The sequence below is a fragment of the Uloborus diversus genome, chromosome 1 (assembly GCF_026930045.1).
Source record: "Uloborus diversus isolate 005 chromosome 1, Udiv.v.3.1, whole genome shotgun sequence".
Classification (NCBI taxonomy): domain Eukaryota; kingdom Metazoa; phylum Arthropoda; class Arachnida; order Araneae; family Uloboridae; genus Uloborus; species Uloborus diversus.
In genome coordinates, this window is record NC_072731.1 from 139,265,857 (window position 1) to 139,281,342 (window position 15,486).

General features: G+C 32.8%; 1 protein-coding gene across 1 annotated transcript in view; it reads right to left on the minus strand.

Annotated features, from left to right (window-relative positions):
- LOC129232473 (helicase domino-like) overlaps positions 1 to 15,486 on the minus strand; it is a 295,627-nt gene that overhangs the window by 51,424 nt on the left and 228,717 nt on the right. The window contains exons 34-35 of the mRNA XM_054866621.1: positions 8,920 to 9,210; positions 1,088 to 1,282 (exon numbers count right to left, since the gene is read on the minus strand). Of these exons, the coding sequence (XP_054722596.1) occupies positions 1,088 to 1,282; positions 8,920 to 9,210 (486 nt within the window). The remainder of the gene's footprint in view (positions 1 to 1,087; positions 1,283 to 8,919; positions 9,211 to 15,486) is intronic.

Here is a 15,486-nt window from a genome sequence, read left to right on the forward strand (position 1 = left end):
ATATGGTATTGCTCAGAGAAGGTCTCTTTCTTCTTTATTTTGTCAATGAACAAAAGGAAGCTATTCTGAATTTGCTGGAAAAGCAGCAGCAATTCCTGTCATCCAAATGTACATACCTCGCACAGTATATTTCAGTTTAAGATAGTCTGTAAACTACTTGATATTTTCTTTTGTATTGATACATTGTCTTTACAATGAGTAAGAGAAATCAAGCAAGTGTCATACTAGCCCATGTAGAAGAGAAGATATGTCCTTCTTTTAGTACAGAAAAGATTTGTGCTTGGTTGCACAAACCGGGATTTGTATCAAAGAAAGGAAGAATGATATGGACGGGCAAAAGAGTTTTCTCTAAATAATGGGGTTACTTTTACCTTTCACATCCTTTCTACAGCAATTCAAACACATAAGAAAGTCTATTGGGAATAAGAGGGTACTGGAATGCTCATTCTTATCTCGCTGTAGCTCAGAAAGATAGTCTTAATTTGCCATTTGCTGTTTTTAACTTTCTGACCGTGAAAATTTACTTAAATTTCAATCTTGTTTAAATTTCAATAAGTGTGATAGTACATTCGGGAACTACATTGAAATCATTAGAAAATCATGTCAAAAAGAAGGAATGCTAGTTAACTTGTGTATTGGACTTATAATTATTTTTAATGACCTCCGCTATATTGTGCTTTCGGATATATCGCTCTTTTTCTTTGTCCCTGAAAAGCGCGATAATTAATGAGGGGTTTCTGTAATCTGGGGTCAGCGCCCACAGAACATTTGAAAAATATCTCATAAAAACAAACAATTTTTTTTAGCAATTTAGTTAAGTAGAAAAACGCACCACACCAAGCATACTTTTACAATGTGTAAATACACAGAAACAGGTCGATGTTTCCCCCCTAAACTCCAAGGTTCTTATTCAAACTACAGCACTGCACTAATAGTCAACAATGTTTTTTCTCCTCCCAAAAACTGGCTAACATCAGCCCTTATAACATAAAACTAGGAGGGGATTAGATGAGGCAATAAATTTTTCAACTGAAATGTATACATAAATAAAATAAAAAATTTAGCACTTTTTAATAAAACTCCTTACTTGTAATTGCTGAGCTTGTGCTAGACTAGCAATAACTGCTTGAGCTTGATGAGGAGGTATGATATTGGTAGCACCAGCAACTGTAACTGTTGTTTGTTGCTGAGATTGCCGCTGAGTAGTTAGTTGCTGTTCTGATGCTTGTGCAAGAGCTTGAGCTGTTACTTGTGCAGTGCATTCTCCTTGAATTGCTTGTGCCTGAATTGAAAGTAATGATGAATAGAAGCAAGCAAATTGTTAAATATGATTTATAATCAAAAAACAAGCATGAAAATAGAAAATATGTAATATACCTGTAACTAAAAAAGAAACTTTTATTTCACCAAAATAGCATTTGAATAAATATTGAAATAAGGAATAATCAGTGGCGGCTCGTGGAAGGGGCCAGAGGGGGCCCGGGCTCTTTCACTTTTTTCAGACAATAATTTGTAATTTTCTATTTATTTTCTTTTTTCTTTTTTATCTGTGCATGTTTGCTTCAAATTAAAAAAAAAAAAAAAAATGGATTGCATATGTGTGGGAGGAAAAAGGGGGTCAGGAAATATTTCTTAAAATTTACTTGGTTGCATTTCCCCCCCTGAATTGTGTATCCTAATATTCTCAACTTTTACTTCAAGAAACATCAGAGCGAAGTTGGTTGATCACTAACACAAGACATATGTCCAAGGGCCTGTCCATTTACCCTTTTCCCCCAGAGCATTGTTAGGAAGTATTCACAAACAGAACTTTTTTGGTAGATCAGAGACGATATTGGATTTTAATTCGAAAAAAAAATAATAATGTTAGGGTAAATTTTAATTTCTTTTAAAAAGAAATCTCTTAATTAAAAATATTCAATAGTTACAACTAGTTGGTCAGCTAGTTGCCCCCGCCCTATTTTATTCCTGTCAAGTTCGTCTAAAAATAAAAGTATATCATTCGTATCCCCCCTCCCACCAAAAACATTACCGAAAACTTCCAACTTTCGTTTCCAGATGTTCAATTTCACAAAATTTCCAAGGAAAGTCTCTGAATACCTTACAACATCGGTTTAATTTGCGTTCGAAAATCGCTTAAAATTGCGTTTTTGGAGCTTCAATTTCGAAAGATTGCTGTCTCTAATGTTACCAAATATGGTCCTACAATCGCATTCTTAAGACTTCCTTTTCAGAAAAGATTTGGGCAAGGGCCCCCGAACCGCATTCCTCTAATATCATCAAAAAAAAAAAAAAAAAAATTAAACAGTCACTTGCAAAAAATTCAAGTGGCGTCTTCTCTGAACCCCTCCTCATAATATCATAGAATATTATGCTTAAATTGTTAGGACGACTAGTTTGAAAAAAAATCCACGGGAGAGCACAAAAACCCATTCCCGTAAAAATCTTCAAAGTTTGTGCACAATTTCGTTTTTGGAAGTGGAATTTCGAAAAATTGGAGGGGGGAGGAAGAATTTATATATATATATATATATATATATATATATATATATTGAAAAAAGAGAAAAAAAAAACCAATCGGAGAGAGTCCCGGAGCTCCATTCCTTACCCTAACGTCAATAAATATGGCCTATAACTGCATATTAAGGCTTCAATTTTTACAAATTTCCGCAGAGTCCCCTGTACCGCTGTGTCCAATAACATCAATCACCAAAGATTGTCTAAAATTGCATTTTTTAAACTACAAGTTTCAAAATTGAGAGATTTGATGAGGAAATCAAATCAATCAAATTGCTGAGATTTTTCCCCTATTGTGCCCCCCCCCCCATCAAAAAGTATGTGCTAATTGCGCCACTGTTGTGTGTTGTGTTGTATGTATGTGTATGCATGCATCGTTAAAAAATCATTTTTTTAATTTAAAAAAAATGTCTTCCCATTGTTACACAGAAATCATAGCTTATTTTAAATTACTGTCATTGTAGTTTTAAAGAGAATTTGACAAGTAATCAATAATAATTAGAAGAACACAAAAAGAGTTTGATATTTTTTTTTTCTTTTTTTTGTCTGCATAAAAATTCTGAATCTGGACCATGGGTGTCGGCAGATTCATATGCAGAAGGGCGCACTCACATGTAAACAGCTAAGAATTTGATCACTAATTATTTATTTATTTTTAGTTTTTTTAAATTTAGTTTATTTTTATTTTATTTATTTTAAAGCGAACACTGAGATGCATTTTCATCTTTGTTAAAGTTATTTATATAATTTATAATTTTTACATATTTCTCTGATCACAATATTTTTGCACTTGTGTAATTTGGCCTTGCTTAAAATAAAATTAGTTTTACTTATTCAAAATACAGTAGAGAATCAATTATCCGGGAAGTTCGGGACCATAGCTATCCCGGATATCTGAATTTCCCGGTTTTCTGGATCGCTAAAATAGCTTTTGGCCGATTGTTTATAAAACTTAAATTACTATAATAAACAGTAATACATATTAAAATATGAAGAAAACAGTTCAGAAATGCTGATCAATATCGAAACATTAAAAACTACTAGTGAGAGAATAATCTAAACACAAAAGCCTTATGTTATTTAATAAGACCCGAGACCCTCACATTCATATTGAAAAGGAAAGAAAAACAGCAATTTTCGATGTTTTTAAATGAAAGAGAATAAAGGGAAGGGCAAGAAACAAGTTTTTGAACGTAAATGTGCGATTCTTCTACTATAGTGTATGAGAGATTTTGTTTTAATGAACGCGTTTCTTTTTCTTTTACTTTTTTGTAAAGGTTTGGCGTTTGCGATTATTGATAACTATTGGTTTTGCATTAAGTTAATACCAATTGAAATTTAATTTATGAGTTCCTGCAGCCTTATTATAATCTTGCGTTTAACGATTTCTAGATTCCACCATCAACTTTCCGGGAAAATTCGAGAATCGCGGCGTTTCACGCGCACTTTTGCGACGTCACTTCCGCTCTAAACGGTTTTAATTAAAGGCCATTCAATAAAATATTGCATTATAATGTGACATTTCATTTCATTCATTTCTTTAGTTTTCAGTTGGAATGAAACACAAAAATTTCAGACTTACGTGTGTACTTTTTAGTTCAAGAAAATATTCCGAAAAATTTTCCCTGCGTTAAAGACAACCCTTTGAAGTCCATTCTTAGCATTTTCCCGAGTTATAGATGAGTAATATGGAATTTATTAAGAAACCGCTCAGTTTTTTTTAGGTATTTAAAAAAAAAATGCTTAGTTTTTCAAAAAATGCCGAAAATGCGTATTTTTAAAATATGGCGACGAAATCGGCAAAAGGTTGCCGGTTTTCTGGTTTCCCGGTTTTTTGGTTCCCGGATAAAAGGTTCTGCACTGTAACTAGTAATTAAAAGATTAAAATTAACATTACTATTAAAGATATTAGATTAATATTGCTTAATAAAGTTTATTTATTTATTTTGAAAAACCAGGGGCTGAAAGAGCCTCCCTTGCAGCACCTTACTGCAGAGTTGGCAAAAAAATGGGTTTTTTTAAAAAAGCCCATGGACCCAGGGTTTTTTGGGTTTTTTTAAATAAAATTAAAAAAACCCCAACTGAAGCTGGGTTTTTTAAAAGAAATGTGGGTTTTTTTATCTTTTTTTAGGGAAAATGTGGGGGTACTTGTAGCATATTGTAGCGTAAGTATATGGACAAAGCGCAAAAATTGTCTTGGGGTAAAAAAGCTGGAAAACTAGTTAAAATTCAGCGTTTTCTGAAGAAAAGTATAAAAGACGACAAAACCCAAGAATGGTGAAGTTTCAGATTTTTTAGTTTTCATGATTACCAACAGTCAAGGCAAAGTTACTTCTCGAGTGAGAAAATCTATTGTTCGTATTTAATTGCTACTACTTTTTTTTTGCATTTTACTTTCCTGTATTTCATTTTGTTATGCAAAACTACTGTAGAACCTCAAGTAGTTTTTACTCCCTTTTTACTGAATTCCAGCTTAATCAAGATATTTCTTTCAATTTTATGTTGCCAGTTTTTCTATTTCTGTGTACAAACTAAGAAATATTAAACTTTTTCGTAAGATAATGAAAATACTTTACATCCTCTTCTGTTTTCTGCCCGACCGTTTGAAAAACCTGTTAATTTCTAAAAAATATACCTTGTGTTTATTCAAGATTTGTGACGTGTTTGTTTGCAGGAAATAATTCACATGAAAGCCTTTTAGCTAGAGTAGTTTCCTCTGTACAATCAACAAATATTGGGAAAATCAGATGTGACAGGACTTAGTCAAAATAATTTGAGTCCATTTATTGATCAGTTAAAGAAAAAAGTTAAATATATTTATTTAAAATCTTTGAAACATTTTTTTAATGCTGTTAAGAGTTAAGAAATACTATTTCAAAAAATTCATTTTTTATGTCCAATGTCTGTGGTGAAAAAGAAATGAAAAAGAAGTTTAAATTGTGAAAGTATATAAATTAATTTTTAAAAAACTTCTCAGAAAATTAAAAAACCCCAAAAGTGGGCTAAATAATGGGTTTTTTTAAATGGGTTTTTTCAAAAAAACCCATTGGGTCCGACCCAATTGGGTCCAATCCGGCCAACCCTGCCTTACCAGCAATGCAAGAGAGGTGTACTTGCAGCACCTGAAAGCGTACTGGACATAAACGTGACATTAATAATTTTGGTGATATATTTTGTAGCTTTTCAATATCTGATTAAATAAATTTTATTTTTGAAAGTAAGGGGGGAAAAGTGCACCACCCTGCCGGTAATAAGAGACATAAACATGAGATTGATGTCTTTCGTGATTTATTTAGTAGTTTAAGTATTTTGTAGATTATCCTTTGTTTAAAATTATTTATGAACACAAATTAATTTTTTTTAAAAAAAAAGCTTACATTTTTACAAAATTCTTTTTTCCAAAAAAACGGGGGTGGGGTGGGGTGCGCGAGTGCATCCATAATGAATACATGATTGTGAGGCACTAACAAAGATCACATTTAATATAGACTACAGAAACTTAATAAAGGCATGTAAGTGTTAAGAAACATTTTAATCAATTTATTTCACATAGAAAATGGAACATATCAAAATTATTTCGATTAACAAAAGGGAAAATACAAAACTCAATAAAGTCAATGAAAATTTGCATATCATGTGTTAATTTGTTGGGCACTTCAATCCAGGTAAAATGATTATTCTAATTCTTTTTTTTTTAAATAAATTTTAAAACCTTTTACCTGTCATTATAAGCATATCAAGTCATAGTATAAAACTGAGAATTCTATAAAAATCTTTGCTCCTTCAATTTTTCGCTGTCACAATAAAGAAAATTAAAAGCTGTCATAAAAAACACCCTTGAATGCAATTTAAAATTGAAAAGGAAAGAGAAACAAATTATACATAAATGTTGGCATCAGTCATGCAGTTTATATATTTAAGTTCTAAATTATATCCAATTTTGTATTTCATGTCCAGAATCGATGAAATGCTTTTTAAAGCCTTTCAACTATCCTTTTTTTTCTGAGAACTGGATTACATTTTTGATGTAAGTGTTTTTGCTTGATTTCTTCTAGATTTTCCTTCTTTTGTCTCTGGCGAAGAGAGAGTGTGCGGCTTTGTAATAACTAACAATTTTTCTATTTGCATCAATATTTTCTGTAAGGGGAGAGCAACAATAGTGTCCAAATTGATGTTTAGCTGATCATTTCTTTGTTACCATTCTCTTGCTCATTTAAATGAATCTTTCCACGGAAGCTTAGCCATAGAAAAAATCAGAACAACCTTTACGAGAAAGTGCTGTTTTACTTCATTCAGGGTTGGTAAAAAAACGTTTTTTTTCAAAAAACCAAAAAAAAACCGTTTTTTTTGGTTTAAAACAGGTTTTTTTGGTTTAAATACTATTTGCAAGAAAAACAATTAATTTTCGGAAGGTAATTAAGGTTCCATGTAATTAAGTTATTCAATAGTCACATTATACCAAATTTCTTGATTAATTAAAGAGATAAGAACAAAATCTTGTAACTAAATTAAATAATTGAAATAGCTTTCTGCGGGGAAATATTGATTGAAATGTTCGACTTGATTAACATATTAGTATGCATGTATATATAGACCCTTTATGATACGAAATACTTCAAGAAGTGGTTGTGATGCGGGTTAAAATAAAATATAATGGAGATCCAAGAAAAAAACTTTATAAAACCAACATAATATGAATAATTATCGAATAAAGGTAAAAGTTATATTTTTAAGCATAATCTTTTCAAAAGAACAATTTTCATATTTTTTCTTTCTGATCTTACATAACCCTGATTTTTATATACACAATGTCGCAAATATTGAAGTTAAGCAAAATGTACAACAGTACATGATTGAACAGTCAAAAAATCGATTGCTGTTGTACTGACAAAGTTTTTAAAAAAAGTGCTGCTCTATATTCGACTCCGCTCTTATTTTGGAAAGACTTGGAAAAGATATCGACAAACGCTAAAACAAAGAACCAAATCAAAAATACAAAAATTGGTGTAACATGGCTTAAATTACAGCTTATTTACTGGCATGCATGTTGCATCCAGCATTGAAGTTTAAAAAATATTAAATACAAACTCTTTAGAACAAATAAATGTGTAGCAAATTCTATTTCAAGAAATTTTTTTTGCCAAAAACGTTATATCTTCTGCAACAGTGACTGAGTGGTGGAAAAGCCAGGAAAAAGAATTTGAAAAATGCAATGCAACCGTCTCTAAAAGTCTTCATCATTACTAAAACCAGCTTCAGAAAAGTGCAGTGCATATATTTTCGGCATTTAGATATCATTCATAACTCAAAAATTGATTAGGCTCTGGAAAAGCTTCAAAACTTGCTTTTTGTTCAAAGTACTAAATAACATAAAAATAATATTAATTTATAACGTAAAATTTGCTATGTATTTATGCATATGTTATTGTGGTGTAAAGTTGATTTTATGTAATTGTAAAAAGATCTATACACATATTTCTGAAATGAGTTGAATACATTACATATACAGGGTGTCCGAAAAGTCCTCGACACATAACAATGGTATTTCAGGTTAAATGTGTCAAGGACTTTTCGGACACCCTGTATATTTATTTATAAATGTAATTTTACAGTTTTTGTTTGTAACAGATTAAAAATATTTTGCTTTAAACCAAAAGAACCGTTGTTTTCTCCGACAGTCTTTAGAAAAAATTCATTTAGTTGAAAGCCTGGAACAAAAAGACTAGCTTTGTAGCTTTTTCCAATCCTAATTTGTTTCTTATTCAAAATATGTGGAGAAATCAATGTAAACCTGTAAAATGAATTTTTTTTTTTGGCTTAAAAAAAAACAAACCATTTTTTAAAAAAACCGCATGGTTTAAAAAAAAAAAACAATTGGTTTAAACCAAACAACCCTGCTTCATATAAATTATTGATATATTTATACCCTTCATGGAAACATATGTACTTCCAATGGTCAAAAAACATCATGAGACCCAATAGCAAACAATAGCTGTATGGATAATTATTTGTAGTGTTGCAAATTTGCAAAATAGCTACTAGAGTACCAAAATGTAGGATTTTCGTTTCTTTTGAAATATAGAATTTTTCTTCTATAAATGTAGGATTTTAAAGAAAACACAGGACTTACAGGAAAAAAGGGATGACTTTGATCCCTGTAGAGAGTATACAAGTTGTTTAGTGGCCAATATAACTTAAACTTCACATTCTTACTAGTTTTATTTTAAACTTTCAATTGCAATCGAAAGCTCAATTACAAAATCTCATCTTATTCCAAAACTCTACAAAGTAAAATGATTGTCAACATGAAATTAATGTGGACGAAAAACTATCTCAAAACAAGTGCAAAACAATTTTCAAAATAAAGACAGGGGAAAAAAAGAAAGAAAGAAAAAGACTCACCACTACAACAGGTTGATTTTTCTGCTTCTCTCTGGCAATGCGTTCTGCTCTATTAGAAGCAATTTGCATAGCAGTCAGTGGATGTTCATAATCAATCCCATTTTCAGCCAAAACTGTTGCAAGTTTCTGAGGATTTTTAGCAGTTTGGAGGAAGGTAGGTCTTTCGAAAGACTTCCTCTTTGCAGCCTGTTCCATTACCATTTTGAATTTTGCATTAAAGATATTGGTGTAGGAAACATTGTTATCTTGCACAAACAACTGATTTGTTTTCATAGGTCTGTTGTTTTTAGACTGAAAAATAAAATTTGCAATTATAAAATTTACAAAAACACTGTAATGTAGTACATATTTTTAGAGTACAGTACAGGGTTGGGGTTTGGACTGTCCGAAACTAGTTTAGGACAGGACTAGAGATGTAAAATTTCTTCTATTTCTGGTTGAAAGAAATGCACATAAAGGTAAGTGTTAACTAGAAAAAAAAAGACCTTTTTGTTTTGTAACTGAGAGCTTTCTTGGCCAAACACCAGAAATAAGTCATCGTTCAACCAATAATATTGGGTAAGATGTGTCAGATGTGTCTCATCATAACAATTACATTTTCTGTTTTGGATTGCTTTTGAAACTTTAAATAATAATTGTAATTTTTGACTTTCAAACATGATTGATAGTATTCGTAAAATACACCACCAGCTCAGTCATTCCATCCCAGGACTGCAGTTTCAAGCTTTTTAGCACTCATCAGCCTGGAATAGGACGTAATTGAGCTGGAGGCGGAAAACCTATTAAAGAAGCCAAGATAGCCAAACAAACTGGTAGCTAATGTAGAGTTACCACACCAGACGAATGACCGGAGCAATGTTGTGTTTCAACTCCAAGATTGAAGGCAAAGCTAGGTATTTTGCAATAAGTTACCGCCCCAAGCCAGGGCAGTAACTTACTGCAAAATGATTGATATTGTTTGAAAGAAAAATAAGTATGATTTCCCTTCCTTGCAATGTTACTTTACTGTCTGAAAATGAAAGCAATTGAGTTATGATATTTCTCAATCCAGTCTAAGTGAAAATCAAAACTCTAAATTCTTTTTTTTTCTTTCTGACAGAAACCCCAAACCAAAACTGCGTAATGGTTTCTAAAGCTGAACCAAAACTTAAACTGGAGTTTCAGTTAACTACACGGCTATGGTAAGCACAGTAGTAAAATTAGTCATAATTGCATTTTTCAACAAAACTGAGTTATTACAACCAAGTTGTTCCTTGTTTTGTATTAATGTTTTAGGGCCATTTGATCAAAAACCATTTATTTGAAAAATTCTGAAAAAGGCATCTGAATCAAACATATGGAAGAGTCAAATTTTAAAACACAATATCTCAGTTTAAATTCAACTGCAGATTCCACTTTTGTGCTTAGCATGGCAATATACAGGGTGCCATCAAAAAAAAAAAAAGTTTGCATCATCAAATGGAAATAAAGTATCTTTATTTTAATGACTGTCTTTATTTATTTTTGCCTCTCACTTAATTAGAAAATAATTTACAATGTATCTCCCAGTTTATACAAATGTGACGACCAGCAACAGGCTCTGGGCCCAGCTAGGCTGGTTCTAGTCAATTAATTAGTCCCCTATGAAGAAGATCAATGGCAATCTTAAAGCTATCCACCCCCTTGCTCATTACCGCCTCTTCTATTAAGCTATTCCAAGTGCGCACGACCCTACTAAAGTAGTAGTTTTTCCTAATTTCCAAGTAAGCCTGAGATTTAAATAGCTTAAAACAATAACCCCTCGCCCTGCTTTCCCCGCAAAAATTTAATCCATTAACATCTTTCATTTTGATAAATTGAAATAACTGAATCATGTCCCCTCTGACTCTCCTTTGCTCCAGGCTATACATGTTAAGCCCATTAAGTCTGGTATCATAATCTAAATCTGAAAGTTCCTTTACTAATCTAGTTACCCTTCTTTGAACCCTTTCCAATACAAAAATATCTTTCTTCAGATAAGGCAACCAAAACTAAACAGCATATTCCAAATGAGGTTTTACTAAACTCCTATATAAAGGCAGAAGAACCTTCTTAGACTTGTTTCAAATAGATCTATTGATAAACCCAAGCATTTTATTGGCTTTGTTACTAGCAATGCTGCACTGTTGACCAAACTTGAAGTCCTGATTTATTAAGATACCCAGATAAATAACATTTTCTGCCTGATTAATGACTGAACCCTGTAAACGATATCTCATACCCTTATTTCCATGATCTAAGTGTAGCACTTGACATTTCCCTACATTAACTGCCATACCCCATTTATCTGCCCACTTAGTAATATGATCTAAATCCTCTTGAAGCTGTTTTACTTGTTCTTCATTTTCGACAATCCCCATCACTTTTACATCATCAGCAAAACAATTCATGCTTCCCGAAATATTTTCATTGATGTCATTCATAAAGATAATAAACAAAAGAGGCCCTAAAACTGATTCCTGAAGAACCCCGCTTAAAACATCACTCCATTTAGAATGATTAACTCTTACAACAACTCTTTGCTTCCTACCAGTGAGCCAATTTCTAACCCAAAGTAAAGTTTTTCCTCCTATTCCTATGTCAGCTAATTTGCTGAGAAGAGCAACGTGCAGTACCTTGTCAAAAGCTTTTTGAAAATCAATATAAACAACATCCACACATTTTTTGTTAACTAAAGCTGCGGTAACCTTGTCGTAGAAATGCAATAAATTAGTAGCACAGGAATTACCTTCCTGAAACCATACTGCAAACTAGTCAACAGACTATTAGTCTCTAATAACTTCATGATCTTAATTTTGATCAAGTCATCTTTTGAAAATCTTACAAATCACTGAAGTCAAACGTACAGGTCTATAATTCCCAGCATTACCTTTAGACCCCTTCTTGAAGAGTGGCATTATGTTAGCCAGCTTCCAGGTTTTTTTTTGAGTTTTCTTACAATTTTAAGCAAAAGACATGTTATTTTAAAGTTTTTTAACCAAGTAAAACGACAGTTTGTTTGCTTGTTGTGAATCAGAAAAACAGTATTTCATGCGGTATGCCACTTCAAGTGGCTTGGAAATGATAGTCAATGTCCAGGAAGTGTACAAAAACGAACAGTGGAGATTTCAGGTAATCGTCAGGTCATTCAAAAGTGAGTTCAATGAAATCCTTAGGTACACGAGAGAAGTCGTTTGTGAGATGGGGAATTTGTGACCGATAAGTGCGACTAAGGGCAAAAACAGCTCAAACAGAAGCTTTACAAGTTCCAAAAAGTTCAGGCCATTCGTATGACTCCAAACAAGCCAGAAACATTTGAAGCGTAATTCAAACATCTTCCGCACATCACGTTAATCACATTAAGCGGATAGACGAACGTTTTCGAAAGGGGAGAAGCATTCATATTGCGGATGTCCGTTAAGTGCTTACACAATGGAGAAAATCTTGTGGAGACCAATGAAATGCGACTCCTAACTCTACGGATGTTAGACATCTAGATTCTAGTCCCGTTGATGGGTTCCGTACGATTCGGCTAGCTGTCATGGCAACGCCGGCCGAAAATTGGTTTTAGGGAGAAAAGTACATCAGTGATGGGATGTGAGGACGCAGTGTAAATGTTGCCTGAGACGGGCTGCAAGTCCAGGCTGGAAGAGATTCCTTTCACTGATTTACCTTTCAACCAGCTTATAATACCCAGAACAATAGGATTTAGTCTGTAGACACTCCAAGCACCTTAGAAAGTGTAAAACATCGCCAAAACCCGAAGTCAGGTTTTGTCTGTGATGGAATCAGCACAACCGACAAAAATCTCTGTTTTTTTGTGGACGAGGGCCATAAAATGAATCAAAAAGTGTACAAGAAGGACATTTTAGAAGCTGTTGTACTTCTGTGGACCTAGCTTCTGAGGACACTTCAGCACAGCAATATAGAGTGGACATTTCAATTTGACTCCACACCAGTTCATACGGCCAAAAAGACAAGAGTGGTGCAAAGGTGCATTGTTTTTGACATGATATCATCTTTAGAGTGGATGCTCTACTCGTTAGACCTCAATCCTATTTATTACACTGTATGGCCTGTTTTAGAGTCAAAGGTCTACCCTAAACTACACATGAGGCAGTGAGAAGCAAAGGGATGTAAGTGGACATTTTCAAGTTTCGAGTAAAACGCATATAAAGATAACGTCCTAGGTAGGCTTTCATTCAATTTTTTCTTATAAATCATGCATCAATGTATAACAGAACTTACCAGGGCTACTAGTACCATCTCTTGTCCCAAGAAAGGGGAGAGTTTCCCCTTCTATTTGTTCTGGTTATCTGCAAATTTTTAATTTTGCCACTTACATCCCTTTGCTTCTCACTGCCTCACATAAGCTTGGATTCTCTAAACCAATTGCTTTATTTTCAATAGGATTGATTAATGGACTCGCAGCCCTTCAATGAAAATTTTAATAAGCAATTGCACCTGTGTATTACTGCAAAAGGTGGCCAGTTTGAAATCAATTAATTTATTGATTGCTAAAGGTCTTCTCATATTATTATTTTTTATGTTTTGTTAATTTTATTCATTTTTAATAAAGTTACATGGAAAACTGCTTGCCCGGGTTTTTTACCACACTCTGCACGTTTGGTTCGCACAGTCAGTAGAAACAGTTCTGTGATTAAGGATATCAGGCTCTGCAGACAGTTTTTGAAAAAAAAAATAGTAGGAAAAATAGGAGCAAAAATTTAAAAAATAGAAAAAAATAGGAAAATTATGCTTTAAAAAATAGGGGGAAAAAGGGAAAATAATGCTCTAAAAAGGAAGAAAAATGCAACTAAAATATCCTGATTACAAATGTAACTATGAAAAAAGAGCTACAAAGCTGTTCCATGTTTATGAAACATTTTTTTTCAATTAATGGTTAGAATTAGAAATTTTATTCAAGATAAAAATAACGGGAAATTGTTTTGCTTAAGAAAATGCTATACTTATATATTTCAGCTAGCTATTAGCAGAAAGCTTGGCTGTTGAAATAGGATGCAGATATTTCTTTGGTGCTTTCTCTCAACCGCTTCTGATACCCATCAAAAATGACAATAGCTTACTTACATTTAAATAAATTACTTCAGAAAGGGCATAGGTCCAATTTTTTTCAAAATTAAGTTAGCTGTGGTTTTATGATATCTGTATGTAGAGAAATTGATTTGTGTAGAAGGGAAGTCAATCCTTGTGCAAAAAAGTAACCTACTTAGGGGTCACATTTTTCGTTTAGTTCAGAAATGGCACAAGTCCCAGACTTTGAACTAAACGCGAATGAATTAATAGTAATATGCAATGTGAATATATGGCAAGATCATAGAAGAATTAAGATTTTTTAGCGTAATGAAATAAAAACAAATAACTCCTTTGATCTAGCATTATTACGGTAATGGTAGGTTCGTCAGTTAGGAGGGTTGTAGGAGGGGAGGGGATTCGAAATTACGACCTGGGTAGAGACAAGGCAGAAAAGTATCGGAATGAAATTTGCTAATTTCTCAAAGATTTTATTAACATCACTCTAGGAACTGCGAAAAAAACTGTACGCTTTCAGTGAGATATACGCTGGTCAAAATAAGACTGCAGGAGACTTTTTCTAGAAATAACACATTGAAGAAATTAAACAAGATTGCTGATGACTTTCCTCTAAAAGGACATTTGTCTCTCTAAAAGGACAAAACGAATGTTAAACAGCTCTGACAGATTATTAACTATCATATGAAATCCAATCTCTTATAAGTGAAATTCTGTTTTTTTGTTCATTGCTCTCATCAACACCTGTTCTATTGTTGAGTCACTTCAGGTTCTGGGCCACCAAAATTTGTCACTGCACTGATTGTTGGGTAGTTTGATGTAACACATTTATCAAAATTTTTAAAAAAAGAATTTCTAACGCGAATTCTTCACCCACAACACGAAAAATTTCCGAAGGGAATCACGATGTGTAAGTATCGGCTATGTTATTGGCTACTAAATTCTTTTTTTTCATGAATGGAATCCTCCCTTTGGCATCACTGGGAGCGGAAGTTCTCACACCGTACTAGTCTGAACATAACTTTTTAAATCACTACTCCTCATTTTTCATTTATTTCATGTGCTTGAACAACTATAAAATGCATCGAAGGTGGCATGAGAATTAGGTATGAGTGAATTTTCCATATCTACAATTAAAAAGCAAGAAAAGGAAATCAGTAAAAGTTCACCGAGTAGTTTCTAAGCAAAATGCAAAAGTTATGAAAATGGAAGCTGATCTTGTATTGTGCATATAAAAACCAGGAAGAGGGGTGTTGCCATCGATGGAAACGTTATAAAAGAACTAGTGAAGCAACTGTATTGTGTATTTAAAATTATATATGAATAACGGTTTGATCACGCAGCATAAATTATCACTACCTGCATTTTTTTAAAGTTACAAATATCATTACTATATCCACTGTACAGTACAGTGCTGGCCAAATTATTAGACTAAGACTGTTTTTAAAGCAAATTCTTTATTGATTACATAACTATAGACACATTAACGAACAGTGAAATAATTATCTAATATTTAGT